The sequence below is a fragment of the Syngnathus floridae genome, chromosome 10, assembly GCF_059516105.1.
Source record: "Syngnathus floridae isolate MCC-2025c chromosome 10, RoL_Sflo_1.0, whole genome shotgun sequence".
Classification (NCBI taxonomy): Eukaryota; Metazoa; Chordata; class Actinopteri; order Syngnathiformes; family Syngnathidae; genus Syngnathus; species Syngnathus floridae.
The window spans coordinates 11,047,143-11,068,611 of NC_142422.1; the positions used below are offsets into that span (position 1 = coordinate 11,047,143).

Here is a 21,469-nt window from a genome sequence, read left to right on the forward strand (position 1 = left end):
AAAGAAACAAAAACTTTAAAGGTGTTTTGATCAGCTAGCTCTCGATTGGCTGATTCACCTGTCAGTCAAGTCATTCACGATCCCTCAGGTGTGCTTTGGTTGTCCTCAGCCAATGAGGTGTCAGCTCGACTGCCTTCACTTTAACAAGCTGCGCGTGCACACCAGTTGGAGAGCAGAGACGCGTTTGGTACAGTCGTGGAAGCTCTGCGAGAAGACTCTGGTGCGTGCTGGAGCTTTGGAGCTCGGAAACTTACAAGTCTCTTGACGCCACTTTGCTCGGAATGCTGAGAGAGGACCGGACCTGAAGCCCGGAACCGGTAGGTCAATCTTTTCTGAAATTATTGGTTACTATTATTATTAACACATGCAACATTGTTACTGAGACGAAATCGACAGTTAGTTTTGAAATACAGTATATAATTAGATTTTTACATTTATACTTAATATTTTGAATTTACCACGGTGGAACTCCATTTCCAAGTTGTTGATTTGACAGCTTTTATTTAAATGTTTCTCTACAAAAAAAAAAAAAATAATAGAAGGCGTTATCTTAATGTAAATTCAAAATTTTACTCGTATTAAAACTATTATGATCAAGTTGTTAAAAAAGGAAAATACTGGACGCTGGGACGTTTTATTTATTGTTTTAAAAGTAGACATTTTACTCGAAGAAGCCTTTTCATTTATTTTATATATTTATGTAATTAATGTATATGTAGTAGTTTTCTTAAATAAGCTGCCTTCCTTTCTCCCAAATTCAGCTGAGATAACTCCAGCTCACTGGTGACCCTCTAATGCAGGGGTGTCAAACTCGCTTTTGTCGTGGGCCGCATTGTAGTTTCCCTCGGAGGGCCATTATGACTGTCAGTGTCATCTATATACATACAGTATAGGCTACACAACAAATAGATGAATACCTAGTTTTGAAATCAGACTGGTAAAAACTGTTCAAATTGTTTAAAAAGATGAATGGAAATGCTAGCAATATCTCTGTTCTTAAAAAGTGAAAATCTGTCATTTTAGTAGTGACACAAAGTGGATGCAAAATTTGTCTTGGCGGGCCACATAAAATGATGTGGCGGGTTGTATCTGGGCCCCCGAACCTAGAGTTTGAAAGCTATGCTGAATAAGTCCTCGACATAATGGATGAATGAACAAATACATATTCATTGAGTGACTCGTGCTGTTCAAAAATAAACAAAACTCGAGGTCAAATTATTAGGAGGACAATTGGTCACAACTTGCTTTTATGGCTGCCAAAACTCTTGCAACTCATCAAGCTTCTTTCAAGGACATGCCATGACAGTCTGTGCAGGAGGAGGTCAAACCAATAACCTACTGATTACGATCCACTCAAACAAGCAAGCAAGCAAGTGAATCGTCGTCCCACTCCCCCACCAACGTCACAACATGTTTAGCCAACCATAAATATGAACTCCAGAAGGTTCCATTTTGCAGCTCTGACCTTGGAGCTGTTTACTGTGTTATAAATGATAATTAGGCTCAGTTACTAAAATGTCTCCAGAGCAAATCATCTTTCACTATTGACATGAAGTGAAATGCCACTACTCCGTTCCAGGCCTCCAACACTGAGTATTGTTATACTATTGTCTGCATGTTACTTAACATTTGAGCGTTTTATTTGACAGTGTAAATGTGACTTCAAAGTTTCCAACTTGACTTCTTTGATGAGTTTAAAGCCGTGACTGTTTCCTCTCAGATTAACACGGCGAGTGACAATGTGCAGCATTGCTAATTGCTGCCAGTCAAGGAACCACAGGCTTATTGGGGGGAAAAAAAATGTATTTAATGGGAGAAAGATTAGGCTGAAAGATTCCAACCACCACAGTGCTTGTACCCTTAATGGCTGCAAAATTCCACAGATCATAAAACGGCAGGGCCTGAAAAGAAATGTCACTTTTTGAATCATAGCCACCATTTTAGGGTCTATTTGGCCTTTAATTTATATTTTTGTTATTTTCCATTTTTCTTTTAAATCAGGCTCCAAAAACCAGATTTACATGTCTATAAAGTAGACCCGTAAAAAGTCTCAAGAAGCCATTCCTAAAATGCACAAGAAAGCCCGCCATTTTGGTTTGAAGTGAACATTTTAGGGCCATTTTGCTTTTAAAGACAAACTTTTAAACATAAACAATTATGACACAAATAGTCACTATAGACAGACATCATTATGAAACTTTTGTGAAAGTTTACATCATTGCTTGTGGGCAGAGTATGGCAAAACAAATATTATAAATTATGCCCTGTAATTATCAAATGATGAATGAAATATTAGATTTGCTGCCATAATACAATAAGTATAAATCGACTATGAAATGAATGGCGGTATTTTTTTCATTCGTCATAAAATAATGATGACTCCTCTGCGCAGCATATAAACGAGCTGCTGTGCGGCTTTACGGCGCTGATATTCATCATGTATTGATAGCCCGCGTTATGGCTAATGTTATCCTCACAAGTGTTCATACATGGAAGGAAATGGCAGCATTATTCCTAATAGGCAATTAGATGGTTGACTTGGTTACTGCGGTTGTGAAGGTCATCCGCTTAAAGTATGGCTGGCTCATAATACGATGAAAATGGATGCGTAAGAATGTAATTTCCTGGCTTTTTTTGTTCGCTGACTCCATGCTTGAAGATGGACTGTAGGTGCATCCCGAGGAGACACTTGCACATCCTTTTTTTTTTTTTTAATCAATTTTAAACAAGGTCACAAATGATGGTCAAACCTCTTAGACGCTGATTTATTAAATAGGGGAAATGCAAACAGCGGGGTGCCCTCCAGGAGGTTGTGTCAAAGTCAGGGTGTAATGTCTCTCGTTTAATCATGTAAAATAAATAAATCTCAGTAGCTGGAAAATTGTTACCACAAACGAGACGTGTGTGAATATGCTAATAAAATGAGCTAATCTGAAATTAGCTGTTGCTAAGGAAAATATGCTAATATAATGCGAGTGTTGATTTAGTTGATGAAGACTAGAGTTAAGTTGCAGTCTGTATTTTTACTCTCTTGAAATCATTTCACAGGAGATTAAATTTGAAAGTGGCAAATGAAGTTTGCTGTTCAAATAATAATGAAAAAACTTTTAAAAGGGTCACGCCGGCTGCTGCTGCTGCTGCTGCTGCTGCTGCTGCTTCTGTTGTGTTTCTGGGGACGCTTTTCAATTAGTGTTGCTGCTTTTTATCGTCTGTTGCTGCGTGGAGGCAATCTGTTCATTATACATAAAATCGTTCTGACTAAAGTACTGAATGAAAGATATGTGATGGCCTTTGGTGACTTTGATTTCGACGAGTTAATGCATTTATGAGACTTGCAGATTCGTCAATTAGGCTAAAGTTTTGAAGTGACATTTTCCCCAAAGCCCAAAATAACAATCTGTGATTCTGACACTTGTCGTCATTATATAAAACTCATACGTGGTCTCCTCCTGCCTAAAGCGATTTCCTCACAACAAAGGCCAAGTGCTTTGGGGTGTTTTGCGAGGTGATCAATAGACTATTCACAGCACAACAAAGGCATTATCCTCTCAAGCTTGATTCCATCCTGCTTGTTGTTGATTGACTCGTTTGCTTGAGCGCTTGTTTGGCAGGAAGCACTTTTTGTGTTGGCCTTGATTGCTCTGCTCCACTGTCGTATGGCGTTCTACAGGGTTCAATCGTGGGGCCCCTGCTGTTTTCTGCCCCCTGGGATCCATCTTTTGGAATGAAATGGAAAGATAATAATTTTCCCTTTCAATACTACACGGATGATAGTATGGTGCCAGGCCAGTTATGTTATTGATTGCTATAAGATAGCTCTGCTTCTTTTCCTCTTTGTGTTACCACTTTTCAGAGCGACCATGTCCACAAGAGCCTCACTATGACTTCTCACAACAACTCCGCTGACACTTCATCTGCACCTCCTCCTCCCCCTCCTCCTCCTCCTCCCCCACCACCTCCCTCTTCCTTACCACTGTCAAGCCTCCATCTCAACTCCGCCACCCCTTCCTACATCCCACTTTCCTTGGCCGGCAATTGCAGTGGGGCGGCGTCCTCGCCCTCGTCGCCGCCGTACAACTTCTACGCCGTGCTACTAGTGCTGCTCATCTTCTGCGTGGTGTTCGGCAACGTGCTGGTGTGCGTGGCCGTGTCGCGGGAACGAGCACTGCAGACTACCACCAATTACCTCATTGTTTCGCTGGCCGTGTCTGACCTGCTACTGGCCACCCTGGTCATGCCCTGGGGTGTCTACCTGGAGGTAGGATAGATAAGACTCACTCACAGTTTTCATCTTGCTTTTATCTTTGCCTAGTCCCTTATGCTAAGCAGACAAAAGCCAAATTTAAGACTTTCAATTACTTCTAAAGACTGTAAACGTAAAAGGTGGCAACAGCGGCTATAGAAAATTGATGTTTGCATGTCTTCATGTGTTCTATAATTGGCCAGGGGACAGGCTGTGGCCAAAAATTGTTTTGGTCTAGCTCGCACGACAATGTAACGAAAAAAGAAAATTGGAAGATGAATGTTCTTCCATCGAAAGCAATTATTTTTGAGGGGCTGTTGTCATTGGCGCTCCATTAAAGCCAATTATCTTGGCAGGCTGACAATCAACTAGTATACTTCTTGAGGGGCAAATTAATATTAGTACCGGTAGCGGATGGATTGATTATACTTTGTCTTGGACATCAGTGTAGAGCATTTGTGGAGGTAGGTTAATCATGTGTTTGGGGGTTGTCGGGGGTTGAAGGTGGTGGGCGAATGGCGCTTCAGTCTGATCCACTGCGACATCCTGCTGACTCTCGACGTGATGATGTGCACTGCCAGCATCCTCAATCTGTGTGCCATCAGCATCGACAGGTCCGCTCCCAAGCACACCTTTTATCAAATCAATTCATTACAAATTGCTCAGGGTGAAAATCTCTGCATGATTTGATACGTACCTTACGGGATTTTAAAAAAGGACACGTGTGCTGCAGGTACACGGCGGTGGCCATGCCCTTGTTGTACAACACGCGTTACAGCTCCAGGAGGAGGGTGGCGCTGATGATCGCCGCCGTATGGTTCCTCTCTTTCGCCATCTCCTGCCCGTTGCTTTTTGGACTCAACAACACCGGTAACGTGCAAAACCATCAACTCTCTTGCTTTTGAGGACGCTTTGATACGTACAAGCCCAATGTGCTAACGACAATCAGAAATAGATTTCATGATGTCACTACTTGGACCACAAAATATTTAATTTTGTGTGCAAAGTTTGAGCATCAGAATGAGAAGAGATGACTGATGGCTGTTTTGTTTTGTCCTGTCCTCCAGCGAACCGCGAAGGCACCACATGTAGCTTCGCCGACCCGGCCTTTGTGGTGTACTCGTCGGTGGCGTCCTTCTACGTGCCCTTCATCGTCACCCTGCTGGTGTACGCGCAGATCTGCGTGGTTCTGCGCAGGCGCGGCCGACGCACCGCGCCCCCCCGAAGGCACAGAGGGCCCGAAGAGCTGCAGCGGCACAGGAAGGTAGCCATAAAAATGCACATTACCGCCACCAGGGAACTTTTGTTTTGGTGCCCATTTTGTTAGTTGTGTTTATGGGAAAAACTACAAAAATGGTCCTATGGGGACTATGTGCAAGGAATGAGCTACAATTTAAAGCTGAAAACTTTTTGGTAGGGGCTCAGTTTTATGGTTTGGGATTGTTTGCAAGTAAATTCCCACACAAGAAATGATCCTGAAACTGACAAAAAAAAAAAAAAATGGATTAAAGATTTCAATTCCTGTTTTCCAGAATAGATGTACACAGCCAGAGGACGTGAAACTGTGCGCTTTGATCCTGAGACCCTCCACCGCAGCCCCCCAACGCAAGCGAGTGGTGAGTTTTAAGGCTTTGTGTTTTTGTTGTTTTGTTCTTTTTTCCCTTTTAATTCAAATAGTTCTCTGGGAGGTTATCTTATTCAACTTTGTTGTTGTAGACGCTGGTGAAAGAGGCAGTGGTGCACCCCCTGGAACCGGAACGTGCTCACATCCTGCCCCAGCCCGAACAGAGTCCAACCGCTCCACCCGCCGGCCAGACGTCCTCGTCGCGCCCGGGACGGGGCACCATCTCGCTGTCCGTCTCGGTGGAACCCGCCCCAAACCTCCCGTGTACGGTGACTCGCTCGGCCTTGATGCCCCGCCCCCCCACGCTAGAGGACGGCATGAGGGGCCGCGAGGGCTGGCGGGAGCACGGCACTGGCGGCGGCTGGGCGGCCCGCATAACCAAGGAGCGGTCCAGAGGCAGGATGTCGCAGCAGAAGGAGAGGAAGGCCACACAAATGCTTGCCATTGTGCTCGGTGAGCCGCCCCGTCGCACATTTAAAATGAATTGGGCTTCAAAATAAATAAAATAATCGAACCATATGTCGCTCCTTTTTTTTCTTGCAGGCGTGTTCATCATCTGCTGGCTGCCCTTCTTCTTGACACATGTCCTGAAGGCTCACTGCGCCACTTGCTGCATCTCTCCGTCGTTGTACAGCGCCGTCACATGGCTGGGTTACCTCAACAGCGCCGTCAACCCTGTCATCTACACCACCTTCAACGTGGAGTTCCGCAAGGCCTTCATCAAGATCCTCCTCTGTTGACCGCGCTCGGACTCTGTGAATATGAGCTGATCTGTATATAAATGTATATATGAATGTATACATGTATATAAGCATGTACAGTATTTATGTGTTCATGTTAAAACTATACATGATTTTACTCTTTTTTTTGTTCAACACATTTTAATCAAATCATGCCCATATTTTTTTTCTACACTTAGGTCAAAACTGCAAAATGTTACTGTGACTCACAAACACTTTTAAACATTATGGGAATAAAACCTCTCTCTTTTTGATGAAGACTTATGTCTACTACGCTACTGTATTTTTCACAATATTTCTATTGTGAGAGAATGAGTTCAAATGATGGTTAAAGCGCAGTTATTTTTTTCAAGCATGTGAATACAAAGCCACACAGGGAAGAGTATGCGTGGCCTTGTCAAGAAAAAAATGGTCACAATGGAATTCTGTCTACTTGGTTCTTGTAAATGATTGCCAATGATAAATAAAATTCCATCTAACTGACCTTGTCTTTGAATATTTAATACAACAAATTGGAATCAGAAAAACTATGGTTGAGTAAAAACATTCCGCATCATTCTCATGAAGGCAGGAGGTCAACTCGTAAGATGTTTTAAATATTTTGGTTAACCATAACAGATCATCACAACGGATAAAAATAAGAGTTAGTATCGTGAGTTGAGCTCTGCAAATATACTTTGTGTTCATAGTTGAGTTTGAAAACGTCTCGACGTCATTGCAAGTCACTTTCCCCCCCCATGAGACGCCAACACATGACAAATGTCAGCCCTCGTCTCCTCGGAATTTTACATCTTCATGTATAATTCCTTCATCTGCCCGCCCACTTTCCCCATAGCTGTCACTTGAGCGTCTGCTGCATCCGTGATTGACAGCAGAGGACACGCGAACAAGACTCGAAGGCCTTACTTTCTGGAATTTGCATTGGAAAATTCAGCTCCTCATGACAGTTTCACTTAGTAACATGAAATTTTGACAGGTTTGTCTATCGCAAGTAGAGCCACAAAAAAGTTTCAAGTTATGCTTATTATAAGAGAAAACAAGGACGTCTGTCATTTTGGTTTGAAGTTGACATTGTGGGCTCATTGTCAGGATGTCTACAGACTTTCTTTTTATTCAGAAGCCTAATTAAGGTATGATATTAAACTAAGCAAGGATTACATTATAATGAACTATAATACAATCAGCCAAGATAAGATAAGAACAAATAAAATAAGCTAAGATAGGCGTCATTCTGTCTATCTGCTGATGTAGGATTAAAAGCACAAGCCTTCACTTCTTCTGCTGATAAATGATTCAAGACCAGCAAACAAACCTCCACAAAGAGCACAGCATTTGTTATTTATGTGCCATTCTTCAGAACACAAGACAATTACGACTTTTCAACCTCCCGGTAACCTTTGAGGGAGCTGGTGCGGATTGATACCATCTGTCACTCATCCACATTGCATTGCATTCAATCACGTACAACAAACAGAAGGAGAGAAAAATCAATGTTGGGAGCCAAGACGATGTTTCAACATTATTGCAAGTGTATTGTGAAAGATTCTCCATCTCCCTGAGTGTTTTCGACTGACATTTGAGTGATAACCATGACAACATTTGTTCTCATACGTCACTACGAACGCTGCATGAAAGGAAAATAAGTCTCACGGGAATAATGTTGCTTTTGTTTGTTCCAATAAAAAAAAGTCCTGATATTGCAGAATTTACGTTTTATTAATATAGTAAATAATAATAATATATAATAATAACATCCATCCATCCATCCATTTTCTGAACCGCTTAGTCCCCACGGGGGTCGCGGGCATGCTGGAGCCTATCCCGGCCGTCATCGGGCAGTAGGCGGGGGACACCCTGAACTGGTTGCCAGCCAATCGCAGGGCACACAGAGACAGACAACCAATCGCACTCACACTCACACCTAGGGACAATTTGGAGCCTTCAATCGGCCTACCCTGCATGTTTTTGGAACGTGGGAGGAAACCGGAGTGCCCGGAGAAAACCCACGCGGGCCCGGGGAGAACATGCAAACTCCTAATAATAACATAGTAAATAAATAGTTTCATTAATATAGTAAATATATATATAGTATATATACACATACACATATTTATATATACACATATGATTTATATATATATATATGTGGATTGATTGATTGATTGATTGATTGATTGATTGATTGATTGATTGATTTTCAGTGTTATTAGAACTACAATTCCCAAGATTCCCCGTATTGCTGCATTACCCAGCACCCACCGCGGGTTTGAAACGATGAGGCCAAGATGGCGACTAAAACCACTACAGAGGCCCCTCCATTTGATTGTCCATCATGGTGAGAAATTGCAATACCTTGTCGTGTTACGTCGGGGCGCGATACAATCGGCGGTGCACTGAAAAGACGTCAAGTGTTCACAAAGTTGGAGAAACCCCGTCTAGGGAATGCCATTTTGTGTTTGATTTTGCCAGTGGTGCTAGCGTTAGCACATTGCCGATGCTAACCAGCTTGCGCTGTCGATCGCATGTGAAAATAATGATCATATTAATACTAAATGCATTTTATTGACACAATGATGAACATAAATCGCTTTGTTATTGTTTGGTTTTTAACGAGTTGGTTTTATCTGCACGATAGAGGTGTAACGTAGTTTAGTGTTTGAAAATTGTCAAGCGCGACCCTCATTTCATTGCACTTGCGTTTTTAAAGATTGTCTAGTTTAAGATGCGCTCAATTTCAGGGGAGGGAAACCACCAGTCGGTCTCCACCTCGATGTGATGAAGGGAGACAAACTGATCGAGGTAAGACTAATATGAAACTACACTTGTAATTACTCCCTGGGACATTTTCGTTTTGCTTCCTTGCTCCTGAAGCTTAGTTTAAGGGGGGGGAGTATTGATTCGATTCTTAAGTTATCTTGATTTTCCCAGCGTTATTGTGTATCGCATTGGATTGAATTGCACCAGATACAAGCCCGTCAGCCCAGTGAGTCCCAGCTGTTTTGCACACTGGCCTCAATCTCCATGGCTGCACGGCTTCCGAACGGTGCGAGAGCAATACCGAGCCCTGATATATTTAAGCTTCTCAGTGGGGAGTGCCACTGTTGAGTTATGGCTCAGAGGTACACCTGGTGGACTGCAGGTTGTTGACAGGACAATGTCCCCACTGACATGGGGCTTGCTTGCTTTTTTTTCTTTTCCAGAAACTAATCATAGACGAAAAGAAGTTCTACTTGTTCGGCAGGAACCCGGACTGGTGCGACTTCACTATCGACCATCAGTCGTGCTCGCGCGTTCATGCAGCCCTGGTCTATCACAAACACCTGAAGAGGCTCTTTCTCATCGACCTCAACAGCAGTAAGTGCCCTTTTGTATTGTTATTTTACCAAAAAGATGACTAGGTTTGGAGACAGAAGTTCAAAGTGTGCATGCTTTCCTTTAATCCACAATGAAATAATCCTCCCCATCATCTCCCCAATGCAGCACACGGTACTTTCCTTGGGCACATCCGCCTAGAGCCGCACAAGCCTCAGCAGGTTCCCATCGACTCCACTCTGTCTTTCGGGGCGTCCACGCGCACCTACACCATCCGAGAGAAGCCGCAAAGCCAGGGAGGCACCGGCGAAATTAAAATCGGAGACGAGGATGAGCTCAAAGGGCTTCTCGGTCTTCCTGAGGAGGAGACGGAGCTGGAGGTGTGTTTATTTGTCATGGAATGTTTTGGGTTCCGCTTGTATTTCACCAGCCTGCCATTTCTCCACCAGAACTTGACTGAGTTCAACACAGCCCACAACAAGCGCATCTCCACCCTGACCATCGAGGAAGGCAACCTTGACATCCAGAGGCCCAAGAGGAAGAGGAGGAACTCGCGTGTCACCTTCAATGACGAAGACTCCATCATCAATCCGGGTACACCTCTAAAGTTATTTACAAAAAGAACGAAATTCGGGGAAAAAAATTAGAACTCGAGTGTATTTGGAATAAAGTAAAAGTTAACTGAAAGGAGGTTTTCCGTTCACAAACGCTTCACAGAGGACATCGACCCTTCGGTGGGACGCTTTAGGAACATGGTGCAGACGGCCGTCGTCCCCATCAAGGTAACAAATTTTATTGGTTGTATTCATCTGGCCCGGTTGTTATGCCTTGTACAGCGAACCGTCATTACAGTTTAAAAAAGAGAATCTGCCGTTTTAAATGTCACCTAGCAGAAACGTCGTTCAGAGGGCCACAACACGTTGGTGCTGGACGACTTCACCGCCAAACGCATGCACAGTTACTCGCTTGGCGGTGGTCTCTACGGCGACCTGCCCCCCACCAGCCACGAGACCCAACCTATAGGAGCCCCGGGCGGCGCCTCCATGCAGGGCGGCCTCCCCTTGCCTTTCCCCAACCCGGCCCCGGAGGTGGACCTGGCCCCCGAGGCTCCCCGGCGCCCCGTCACCCTCAAGCCCACCCCGGTCACGGTGCCCTACCTCCCAGAGACGCTCAACGAGCCGCGCAAAAAGAAGTACGCCAAAGAAGCGTGGCCAGGCAAGAAACCCACGCCGTCACTACTCATCTGAGCCGCTCGGCCCCCTGCGCGCTGACTCTTGGGTTCCGGCGGAGGACCGCTGCCTGGCAGGGCCGTGGCCGGTCCCACCTCACATCTTATGTTAGCCGTCGCTTCAAGGTGCCTGAGGAGCCACGTAGAAACGAGATTCAACATTTTGATCTCACCGTTAGAAGTGTTTGCGTGTCACAGACTCAAGGTCATTTTGTTTCTACGTTTTCTGTTTTACACTCGATTTTTCTCTCTTTTTGATGGTTTTCACAAATGCCATTAATAAATGGCAAAAAGATATTTTTATACCCGATATTTTAATGTGACAAGGCACCACAACTGTCGGTAGAGAAGCGATCTGGTGTTATTGTGTAAATGCACTTCAGATACACAAAAAGTTGGGGATGTTTGGTTTTTGCGCAAAATTTAAGAATGCGCCGGAACCTTTACTAGCCAAGTGTGTTCATTACTACTCAATACAGTCATTCATGGATCGTCAAGTCATGATTTAAGTGCATTGCTGCCATCTTGTGGCAACATAGAAAAGAGACTGAGCAAGCACTTGGGAAGGAGAGAGAAAATTCAATCCAAACAAGGAGACAATTTAAATGAACATAGGACTCATTTGATGTGCAACAAGTTTCATCCTAAAATTTCACTTAAAAGCCAACTATCTCTAACTTTTTGTGAGCAATGTGCTCATGATCTTGTATTCTTATCGCCGTCTCTGTGATGTGATAAACTCAATGATAATAATAAAACAAAATTTGCGACATGTGCTCATCGGTCAGTTTTCAGGTGGGAAATACAGATAAATTATTTTTCAAAATAGAAAAAATATTGCTTGATTGATGAAATTCACTTAACTACGTTGTCTACGTTCATGAGTATGCGCCCGGAAGTGACGTACGTACCTCTTTAATCCCATTAAATTAATGAAGCAGGAGCCTCACTCGTCCACTGATTTTTTGATTGCCCCAGAGTTTTTCCTTGTTTGGTGAAGTAACGTGAAAAGGAAAACAGTCACACGGAACAAGTTTGACTTGAGGATGTTGACGGGCCGGAGCTTGTTGATCATCTTGCGGCGTCACCTACCTCCATACAACACCTACTGTACTGCTGCTAAGCCTCAGGTAGACACACGCGATCCAAAATCATGCATTGATTGTTTTTATGACGACATTGCATGTTGCCATTTTGCACACGTTTTCCTTCATCTTTATTGCACACTCATTTTCATCCACAAATGCGTGAACTTACTCTACATAGATACTTTACTGCATTTATTTTGCCTCTGTGACAAAACAACAAATAATCCAGTTGGAGTCACTCGGTATTTCTGAGTCTTGGTTTGTTTTCAAGACTATACTGTCCCCTAGTGGCCAAGAATCATACACCACAAGAAATCGCAATGAATAAATTAAAATATTAATTGGATACAATAAAGATATTCAAATCAGATTGATTGCATTGTGCCGTTGCACCTAATTTTATAGCGGGTGACTGCTTTTATCGACATGTAATTTATTAAAACAAAACAAGTTAATCAAATATGCTATTTTGTTCCCTATTTCTTTCTACGCGTGAGCAGCAGATAGCAAAGACTAAGTTTGGTCCTCTGAGCGATGAAGATCGAATCTTCACTAACTTGTATGGCCGACATGACTGGAGGTGAACGCACTGACCATTTGATGATGTTCATAGAGTGCCCTCGTCACTTTTGTTCTTTGTCTTCTACCCGGTGCGTCAGGCTTAAGGGGGCCCTGGAGCGAGGGGACTGGTACAAGACCAAGGAGATGCTCTTGAAGGGACCCGACTGGATCATCAACGAGGTGAAGATGTCTGGCCTGAGGGGCCGCGGAGGGGCGGGCTTCCCCAGTGGCATGAAGTGGAGCTTCATGAACAAACCGAGTGATGGAAGGTAAGCCAGAAACCGCCACTGAGCATGCATAATGGTGATGACGATGATCCATGTCTGAACACTTGTAGGCCTAAGTACTTGGTGGTGAACGCTGACGAGGGTGAGCCGGGCACGTGCAAAGACCGCGAGATCATGCGTCACGACCCTCACAAGTTGCTGGAGGGTTGCCTGCTGGCCGGAAGAGCCATGAGCGCCCGCGCTGCGTACATTTACATCAGAGGAGAGTTCTACAACGAGTCGTCTAACGTGCAGGTACGCACGCTGTAATTTGAGGCCATTTACGGGAAAAAAAAATTCTAAATGTACGCATCTTGACGCAGATGGCCATCAGTGAGGCCTACCAAGCGGGGCTGATTGGAAAGAATGCGTGTGGTTCAGGGTATGACTTCGACGTGTTTGTGATGCGGGGGGCCGGCGCATACATATGCGGAGAAGAGACGGCCCTCATCGAGTCACTGGAAGGCAAACAAGGAAAGCCGAGACTCAAGCCTCCCTTTCCTGCCGACATAGGTAAGCTCACCACATATCACCACAACTTTGCCCCTACCAAACAACTTGGCCGCCAAGTAGTGACATCAGCTGACCTAGTGGACTGAGGTGTATGTTTTTGTTTGTCTTCTACATAGGAGTGTTTGGGTGCCCAACGACTGTTTCCAACGTGGAGACAGTTGCCGTGGCACCTGCCATCTGCCGTAGGGGAGGAGCGTGGTTCGCCAGCTTCGGAAGGGAGAGGAACTCTGGAACCAAACTGTTCAATATCTCGGGTCACGTGAACACACCATGCACGGTGGAGGAGGAGATGTCCATTCCACTGAGAGAGCTGATAGAGCGGCACGCTGGTGTGTATGCGTACGTTCCACTGGGTCGTGTTTTGTATTTGACGTGTGCTGTCACAGGAGGAGTAAGGGGTGGCTGGGACAATCTCTTAGGGGTGATCCCCGGGGGGTCCTCCACTCCCATCATCCCTCGGCGCGTGTGTGATGAAGTCTTGATGGATTTTGACGACCTGGTACGCGCAGAAAGCGCCCTGGGCACGGCCGCCATCATCGTCATGGATAAGTCGGTAAATAGTAGAGATGAAAAAAAAAGACGAAAATCTTTTCGAACTGCTGTCAAGGTTTTGATTTGTCCTTGCAGACTGACGTGATTCGAGCCATCGCACGATTGATCGAGTTCTACAAGCACGAGAGCTGCGGTCAATGCACGCCTTGCCGAGAGGGTGAGCATCCAAAAATTGGTATTCGTACTGCGTTCAAGAAATGGCTGGGAAAGTGCTCTTTGTGAAATGCTTTTCAGGGGTAGACTGGATGAACGCAATGATGTGGAGATTTGCGAAAGGAGAGGCGGCGGTTTCCGAGATCGACATGATCTGGGAGCTGAGCAAGCAGATAGAAGGACACACCATCTGCGCCCTCGGGGATGGAGCGGCTTGGCCCGTGCAGGTGAGCTCATCAACACAACAGTCAAGTGAACAAGAAAGGACTCCTTGCAAATTTTGTCCTCCACAGGGACTGATACGCCATTTCCGACCAGAAATGGAGGCTCGCATTGCTCAGTACAACAAGGAAAATACTCCAAGGCAGACAGACATCGAGATGATCTGAAATCAAGTACAGTGGACTTGGGGGATGGATGGGGGGGAGGGGGGGTGTTATTTATTCAGATTTTGATGTAGCAAAAAAAACAAGACATACTGCAATTTATGACATTTTATTTCCAAAAAACAACAGTTAAATAATTTCACTTTAGACCAATACAATCTCTACAAAAAAAACGATTTTGTTCAGAGGACAATGTGCATGAAATTAAAGGTAATCGTCAAATTATTTTTTTTCTTTTATTATGATCACAAGGACAATATATTCCGAATTCACAGTTTTTCCAAAATCAATCTGGCATAGCTCCGCAGCTTTGCAAAGTGTCAGTCCTAAAAGGTTTACGCTGTACAAGTGCAGAAATCAAAAATTTGCTTACTTGAGCTAAACCCAAAGCTACGAATTATCCGTGCGGAACTTTCACGGCGCCATCCAGAAGGGCATAGACTGCTGCTGCGGCTGCGTTTTAGCCCGAGGGGGCGGCGGGGGTGGGCAGCGGTACCCCTGTATCCAGTCTAAGGAGGTAGAAGGCGAGCCTCCGGGGTTACCTGACCCTGAGGCTTTGGAGCTCGGGTGCTCTTCCTCTTCGTCTGAGGAGTCGCCAGCGTATGCCACCAAGCCCGTTTTTAGCCTCTTTGCAACAGGTTCAGCTAGAGGAAGCAGGGGGAGGAGGACACACATTTGGGGGAGGGGAGAGAGAGAAAGACAAAAGCGCAAAAACAAAACATGGCAGCAGCAATTCGACACAATCCAAATTGAAAGAAACAGATTAGTTCGGCGGAAGATGGGCGGGCCATCCCAGAACCGCCATTGGTTGGTGGGGGGCGTCCAATGGAGTGGCAGGACAGGCGTCACGTGACAAGTGGTCAGCAACCCCCCGCCCCCCCGGGGATGACATGGAAGAGAGGAAAAACAGAGAAAAAAAGAGAAAACACAAAAACAGGAGAGACGCTCGTTAGTGAGGGAGGTCAACACTGCAAACTGATGATGTCATCAGAACGGGACAAGACACTGGATAAAAGGCTCCACTTCAACTATTTGGCGCTTTTTAGTCACTGCGGCGGAATCCTGGAAGAGTCGTCAAATCCATAGGAGACATTTTAGTTTACGTCTAAGTGGATTGCTGCTAAAATTGCGAGGAGGGGCGCATTCCACTTTTGCTGCCGGTCAATGTGACGTACGGGACTTACCCACGGGGCCTTGCGGCGGCCTTCTCTCCTCCATCTTGGGTCTCACGCCATTTACGGGCAACGGCGGTGGAGGCATTAGCTGCCTACTGAAGGAACAAACAAACCGAGACTTAGTATTTCATATTGTTTAAAATAATGATCAAATAAAAAAATAGAACAGTGCTGTTTGCACTTCTGTTGTGCTAAATGTGCTAAAATCTGTAAACAAAATAAAACACGTTACTTTGAATCGGATTAAAACGATTAATGGTAGGGTGAAGGTAAAGAAAAATAAGTGAAATAAAAGTACATCTGTACTGTTAAAGTATACAGTACAGCAATCCCCCATTACATCATTTGTAATGAGTAGGTTTCCAATGTAATCACATTATATGGGCAATTATTTTAAGGCTTGCGCAACAAAAAAATCATTTCATACATTTACAATATGGTTGTTTATCTTAATATGCTAACGTGTGCAGGAGAAGTATTTCAAAATATCTATGTATTTTTTTTTAAATGATGTTGCAGATTTTCACCTATCTCTGGTGGGTCTGGCACGTAACTCCCGGGATGAACGGGGGATCACTGTACTGTAAAAAAACAAAAAACAAAAAAAATAGACAACAAAAAAATGAAAACAATAATAAAATGTAAAAACTAAAAATGAACGGCACACAAAAAGTTGCGTAACATAACATACGAGGACAGAATATTATAAAAATGATGTATCTAGAAATGACCCTACGTACCCGTCCCTCTCAGTCGTTGGGCCAGAGGAACTCGAAGGTGGGGGTCCTGTAGTCTCGGAGCTGCCCGCGGAGAAGCCTGCACCTAAATTAGTCATATGAATGGGTCCATGCTATGAGCAGAAAGACACACAGGTGCCATTAGCAGACATTCTTCACTTGACTCTCCTGGCCACAGTATCAAGTGTCACTTTTTTTTCTATTGCTTACCAAGTGTTTGACCAACTTTTTTATGGGTCACAATTTTGAGACACTTTCAGCCTATCAAAAATAATAAAATAAAAAAATTCTCCTTCATGCCACTAAGCATGTAGGGAAAAGAAAAAAAGACACGCTTCCTACACCAGCATTGGTAAACCGGAAACAAAATTGACAAAAGGATGCTAATTTCGGTTAGCCCGTCGATAGTCTTTCACACTATATGCGAGCATTAAGCTAGCTGTTTTGTTCGCTAAAATATGAGGTTGAACTCTTTGATCTCAAGCAACGTTTAATTCTTTTGTTTTATGTCACAGCTGGCAGTGGCCAACTGCTTGAAGCAAGTAAAAAATAATGACTGACGTGCATGTTGTTCACCTGATAGCCAAGCAGGCCGCTGTCACGCTCGTCGGGCACTTCCTCTGTGAAGCGTCTTTTCTGCGCCGGATTGGCCGTCACGGATGGAGGAGGTGGGCCTTTGGGCGGCGCCACAGCCGGCGGAGGATAGGACATCGGAGGTACCGTCTGCACCGAGAGAGGAAACATGTTTGTTTACGGCCACAAATCCATATCGAGTTTCTGTTATATGCCATACGTACAAAAGAAAATCACAAATTATTGCACTCAGGATTTAGTGAATGTTTACATGTGACATTTTCACTAAATGACTGATAGGATGTCGTTTGCCATCATGCCATACAGTATTACGTTCACAATTATTGCCAATGGGTACCTGAACCACAGAAGCCGGAGGAGGAACTGGAGCAGGAGTAGGAGGAAGAACTGGAGCAGGAACTGGAACAGGTGGAAGAACGGGTGGCGGAACAGATACCGGAAGAGGAGCGGAAACAGGAGGTGCCGGACACAGGGGCGGGGCTAGATTTGGAGGTGGTGGTGGTGGCACCGGGTTAGGTGGGAACTGAGGGAGGACAACCTTGGGTGGCACAGGTGGGGGCATGGGAGGCGGCACGGAGAAGGGCATGGGTGGGGGCTGGTTCTGGGGCGGGGGCACCGGCATGGGGTAGCCCGGCTGGAAGCCGGCTGGCGGATAGTACGGGGGCTGCGGGGGCATCCCATTCATCACTGGGGGCTGTGCGAAGCCTGGAAGGAGAAGAGGGCCTCAGAATGGCTGGCTTGTACAATTTCAAGTAATACAAGATGGCGAGGTTCCAGCTAAATGTAAAAAATGTTTCGGTTCCATTCAGATGACGTACCTTGTTGTGAAGGCATCATTGAGCTCATTTGAGAGAGGAAACGAGAATACTCTGCATGGACCTGAGAAGAGAAGCTAAAACCTCAGAGTGGTTCAATGCTGATGTGTACAACAGTGCCTGAAGGTGCTACTCACAGTTTGAAGCAAGTTTTGACACAATGTTTTGGCTGCTGCAAGACCTTCTGGTTTGGGATGGCTGCAGAGGAACATTAGAGGCAGGGTGAGCTTAAAAAGCAGAGAAAAAGGGAGCAATTCTGTCCCAAGAGAGCCCCCGCCCCCTCTCAGATCTTGAGTAAGCCCCACCTGATGTAGATATACATGGGCTCAAAGGCCTCTCGTCCGGACGTAGGCTCCAGGCAGCCCGAGCCTTTCCCCCTGAGGAAGACTTTGGCTCCAGTCTCGCCCTGGATGTGCTGCAGGTACGAGCAGTTAGGACCCTCCACGCGCTCTTTGACGGCAAAGCCTGGGATGGCGTGCTCCAGCCCCACAAAGATCTTATCCTGAACATAGTGCATCTGGCAAAGTTCAAAAGGTAGTTAGTCATTTGACAAACATCTTGCGGTCAATTAGCATTGCAGAACTTTCGAGGTTCCGCTTTGTTTTAGATCGTCTTACCCCGCCCTGGAAGTGCGGCTTATGATGTGTCATCGGTGGTAGCGAAGGTGGAGGTGCTTGCTGATAAACCGTCACTGCAGGCGCGACGGAAGAGAAGGACGAGGACACTGAGGACGAGGCGGTCGCTGCTTTCACAACCCCGTTGGTGATGATCTCCTTGATTTTGTTTACAGCCCCTGAAAGCACAGACGAACAAACGTGTCAAAAATCATAGCCCACTGAGGAATTTAAAAAAAGACATTTTAAGAGTACTGACGGTCCACAAGCTCCCGCGTCTGTCCCTGAACGTGCAGATACAGAGGCCGCTCCCTAGGAGAAGAGAGAACAGAGGTCGTGTTTAGACATACATCATAAAAAACAAAGCTTGACAGTGCCAAAGGGAGATGAGCGAGTCACCCGGGTGGCGCTTTGCCCTTCTCCTCTGCAGTCATGTAGCGTCCTCTGGTGGATACGGCAGCGCTGCTCACTTTGCTGATCTGGAAACAAAGAGTCCATCACTTCTTAGAACACATTTTTCATCTCGTTTTTAAATGCCATTGACTGAAAGAATAACGCTCATCCACACTGACCTCATCCTGTGTTTGTCCTCGCGTCAAGAGATTCCGGCATGTGATCGGGACGTCATTGATCTCGACCTCCGCCACCACCAGGTCGTCTTTCGCCTTGGTTGGCACCTGAGGTTTCCCAATGCCCAGAACCTGTCAAGGAGATAATCATGTGTACATTATTTATTGAGACAGGCCTACTCGAATCTCAATATTGTGCGTGCAAGTAAAAGCAAAACAACAACAAACGTGGACAAATGAGAGTTTGAAATGCTCCTAAATCGGATCACTCTCATTTCATCCACTCGGGCATCATAAGCAGTTAAAAGTCAACTGCCTCCAGCAATAACTACAAAGCAGTTTTAAAGCCTGTGATTAAATGACTACTTCTAACAATGTCAAACTAAACTCATTAGCGGAGCAAGTCGGACAAGCTCATGTCAGCGAAAACATTCCTTGCAGCAGTATTTATCGTTTACCTTTTCAACGGGCCCAGGTGTGCCGATCTGCGAGGGCTTGAGCTTGCCCTTGGCTACCAGCATGGCGTTAATCTTGGCGGCCACCGCGGCGGCGGCGTCCAGAGCCCCTGTAGGGGCCGACTCAGCCTCCCCCGGTCCCCCACAACCGGGACCTGGCTGGTCCCATTTGCTAGCGCGGCGGCTAGGTAGACAATAACAGCAATTATGAATTGACAGCCAGATCGAAGGTGTGGATCACATAATTAGAGCTTGAAGTAGCATAATTGCGGGTTTTAAGAGATGTCAATGCTATTTAGCGCGTTTTATGAAAATGTGGCTAACTACAAAGAGCTAATGCGCAGTGAGAGTCCTCCATGATTACATAAACTAGCAAGCCCGGGTTATAAACGACCGAGGCCAAAAGATTGTGATCGCACGAACGGTTACTCACCCGCCGTTTTGACTTCCACCAAATGACATATAGGTCCTTAAAAGTTCCTCTTTCGCTGTGTAAAAACACACGCGAGGCTTTTCTTTTGCTATATTTCGTACACGTATGAGAGACACTCGCTGACGCTAAGCTAACCGAGAAGACGCTTCCGTCTCAGGTCTGTGGGTTATTACTAAGAGTCGCCGTTAGAGGGCGCCAACGTCAAGCTTGTTTTTCAACATGGTGGCGCTCACCTGTTCGATTTTGGAGATTTGTTTTTTAGTTTATTTTTTATCGTTTTTTTATGCAGCACGGTTGAGCTTGAGCTGCAGCCCACAACATTTGGAAGGAATCAAGGTACGTTTGCGCAACACTTGAATTCATGTTGGCTGACACCAGTTTTTTGAGCTGTTTTATTATTTTGTAATTCCATGCCAGTTAAGTTTCTTGACGTAATTTGCTCCTGGCTCTTGCCAAACTCTCTCTTCTCTTCTTTCGTACCATCTGCAATCTAGTTGTAACAACGTGCCTTTGAAGAGACTTTGGAGTGTCTTCTGCATGCTCACCCATGGTGTTCACATGAGTCAAGTGTCACGAGGTCAGAGTTCAGGGCAACCTGGAAGCCTGACTTGACTCAAACGTCTGTTTACGTGCAAGAGGGGGGAGGAGGAGGCAGAAAAGAGCAGACGTGTCATATTTACTGTCTTTGCTAGTACGAGCCCAGGTGCGAACCGTAATACGTATGTCGGTTGATGTAACCTCCGGCCTCTCTGGCTCACAAGCCAAGGCCTCGCCTGATCCTGGCCGCTGACGCCGACATGCGAAGTCACCGGACGTGATGGAGAGGAGGGCGCCTCACCGCGGGGTCGCATTGAGTAAAACAAAGAAACACTGTGGGCAGCCGTGGCTTCTGTGTTTGCCGTCAAACCAGCAATTACAAGAAGGTCAAGCACAACACATTTGATCCAAAACCATTTTCCCATGCAAAATAAGTAAATGGAAATAAGCCATTCCAAGGATCGTATGTACTACTTTGTACATTTTGATATTCCAAATTGACGTACAATGGTGGGCCCAGGCCACCAGGGGTCAGTGTAGTGTATATTCCACAAAGAAGAGTTTCACAACAAAGTGAGTCAGTACGCTGCAGTAATATTAGTTGTTTTTTGCAGAAGATAGACAATATATACTCTTGCGAACTATTTTATCTTGAAATGTTCGTGACTTAAATATTTCTAATTACCAATCTGCTGCCACATTTAGCCCTCGCAACTCAAGAACAAAATTCCAGAAGTCCTTTAATAGTCTCGTGAGGTACTCTTCATGTAAACTGCTCATAGCAAAGGTTTTGTTTTTGGGCCACACACACTATTTTACTGAGGTTGGTATAACGGCCATTTTTCACAGCCACACTAGCCAATGTGTTGCATTT

The 21,469-nt window shown here is 45.2% G+C and overlaps 4 protein-coding genes, 1 long non-coding RNA gene and 1 other non-coding gene across 19 annotated transcripts; 4 read left to right on the forward strand and 2 right to left on the reverse strand.

Annotated features, from left to right (window-relative positions):
• Positions 1-153: 153 nt before the first annotated feature.
• drd2l (dopamine receptor D2 like) lies at positions 154-7,090 on the forward strand. Its single transcript, XM_088386602.1, has 8 exons — positions 154-317; positions 3,854-4,258; positions 4,748-4,857; positions 4,977-5,113; positions 5,311-5,507; positions 5,776-5,859; positions 5,960-6,320; positions 6,411-7,090. Exons 2-8 carry the CDS (start codon positions 3,881-3,883, stop codon positions 6,605-6,607), a joined length of 1,464 nt encoding a protein of 487 aa, XP_088242728.1. The 5' UTR covers positions 154-317; positions 3,854-3,880; the 3' UTR covers positions 6,608-7,090.
• Positions 4,251-12,261, reverse strand: LOC148392360 (uncharacterized). 2 transcript variants are annotated; one of them, XR_015860726.1, is made up of 4 exons: positions 12,059-12,261; positions 6,383-6,620; positions 4,941-5,489; positions 4,251-4,875 (listed from the first exon to the last, which is right to left on the reverse strand). It is a non-coding gene; the product is annotated as an uncharacterized LOC148392360 (long non-coding RNA). The 2 variants fall into 2 exon arrangements; XR_015860727.1 differs by lacking the exons at positions 4,251-4,875; positions 4,941-5,489; positions 6,383-6,620 and adding an exon at positions 10,021-10,521.
• Positions 8,850-11,917, forward strand: LOC148392361 (nuclear inhibitor of protein phosphatase 1-like). 2 transcript variants are annotated; one of them, XM_088386605.1, is made up of 7 exons: positions 8,850-8,942; positions 9,346-9,406; positions 9,808-9,961; positions 10,088-10,299; positions 10,369-10,513; positions 10,637-10,701; positions 10,810-11,917. In XM_088386605.1, exons 1-7 carry the CDS (start codon positions 8,893-8,895, stop codon positions 11,164-11,166), a joined length of 1,044 nt encoding a protein of 347 aa, XP_088242731.1. In that variant the 5' UTR covers positions 8,850-8,892; the 3' UTR covers positions 11,167-11,917. The 2 variants fall into 2 exon arrangements, with proteins under 2 accessions (XP_088242731.1, XP_088242732.1); XM_088386606.1 differs by having other exon boundaries at positions 10,813-11,917.
• On the forward strand, positions 9,563-9,734 carry LOC148392362 (small Cajal body-specific RNA 1). Its single transcript, XR_015861136.1, has one exon.
• On the forward strand, positions 12,054-14,891 carry LOC148392363 (NADH dehydrogenase [ubiquinone] flavoprotein 1, mitochondrial-like). 2 transcript variants are annotated; one of them, XM_088386603.1, is made up of 10 exons: positions 12,054-12,277; positions 12,736-12,815; positions 12,895-13,065; positions 13,134-13,317; positions 13,386-13,575; positions 13,692-13,904; positions 13,962-14,128; positions 14,203-14,284; positions 14,362-14,507; positions 14,574-14,891. In XM_088386603.1, exons 1-10 carry the CDS (start codon positions 12,194-12,196, stop codon positions 14,667-14,669), a joined length of 1,413 nt encoding a protein of 470 aa, XP_088242729.1. In that variant the 5' UTR covers positions 12,054-12,193; the 3' UTR covers positions 14,670-14,891. The 2 variants fall into 2 exon arrangements, with proteins under 2 accessions (XP_088242729.1, XP_088242730.1); XM_088386604.1 differs by lacking the exon at positions 12,736-12,815 and having other exon boundaries at positions 12,059-12,277.
• On the reverse strand, positions 14,760-20,234 carry khdc4 (KH domain containing 4, pre-mRNA splicing factor). Of its 11 annotated transcripts, none has more exons than XM_088386592.1 (15): positions 20,059-20,234; positions 19,629-19,809; positions 19,174-19,302; positions 19,001-19,080; positions 18,861-18,913; positions 18,605-18,780; positions 18,293-18,504; positions 18,125-18,185; positions 17,991-18,051; positions 17,510-17,877; positions 17,155-17,301; positions 16,582-16,691; positions 16,369-16,422; positions 15,851-15,933; positions 14,760-15,310 (listed from the first exon to the last, which is right to left on the reverse strand). In XM_088386592.1, the coding sequence occupies exons 1-15, from the start codon at positions 20,085-20,087 to the stop codon at positions 15,081-15,083; spliced, it is 1,974 nt and encodes a 657-aa protein (XP_088242718.1). In that variant the 5' UTR covers positions 20,088-20,234; the 3' UTR covers positions 14,760-15,080. The 11 variants fall into 11 exon arrangements, 9 of the variants coding, with proteins under 9 accessions (XP_088242718.1, XP_088242717.1, XP_088242720.1 ...); XM_088386591.1 differs by having other exon boundaries at positions 15,851-15,936; XM_088386594.1 differs by lacking the exon at positions 16,369-16,422.
• Positions 20,235-21,469: the final 1,235 nt, after the last annotated feature.

Excerpts from the sequence above, each read along its gene's own strand:
- LOC148392363 (XM_088386603.1), top strand. The coding sequence starts at position 12,194 with ATGTTGACGGGCCGGAGCTTGTTGATCATCTTGCGGCGTCACCTACCT. Across the intron at positions 13,905-13,961 it reads GCTGATAGAGCGGCACGCTG|GAGGAGTAAGGGGTGGCTGG; the intron begins GTGTGTATGCGT and ends GTGCTGTCACAG. Across the intron at positions 14,285-14,361 it reads ATGCACGCCTTGCCGAGAGG|GGGTAGACTGGATGAACGCA; the intron begins GTGAGCATCCAA and ends AATGCTTTTCAG.
- khdc4 (XM_088386591.1), bottom strand. The coding sequence starts at position 20,087 with ATGTCATTTGGTGGAAGTCAAAACGGCGG. Across the intron at positions 17,302-17,509 it reads CTCCGGCTTCTGTGGTTCAG|ACGGTACCTCCGATGTCCTA; the intron begins GTACCCATTGGC and ends CTCTCGGTGCAG. Across the intron at positions 16,692-17,154 it reads GCGGCCTGCTTGGCTATCAG|CATGGACCCATTCATATGAC; the intron begins GTGAACAACATG and ends TTCTGCTCATAG.
- LOC148392361 (XM_088386605.1), top strand. The coding sequence starts at position 8,893 with ATGGCGACTAAAACCACTACAGAGGCCCCTCCATTTGATTGTCCATCA. Across the intron at positions 9,407-9,807 it reads AGGGAGACAAACTGATCGAG|AAACTAATCATAGACGAAAA; the intron begins GTAAGACTAATA and ends TTTCTTTTCCAG. Across the intron at positions 10,514-10,636 it reads AGACTCCATCATCAATCCGG|AGGACATCGACCCTTCGGTG; the intron begins GTACACCTCTAA and ends AACGCTTCACAG.
- drd2l (XM_088386602.1), top strand. The coding sequence starts at position 3,881 with ATGACTTCTCACAACAACTCCGCTGACACTTCATCTGCACCTCCTCCT. Across the intron at positions 5,114-5,310 it reads TTTTGGACTCAACAACACCG|CGAACCGCGAAGGCACCACA; the intron begins GTAACGTGCAAA and ends CCTGTCCTCCAG. Across the intron at positions 6,321-6,410 it reads AATGCTTGCCATTGTGCTCG|GCGTGTTCATCATCTGCTGG; the intron begins GTGAGCCGCCCC and ends TTTTTCTTGCAG.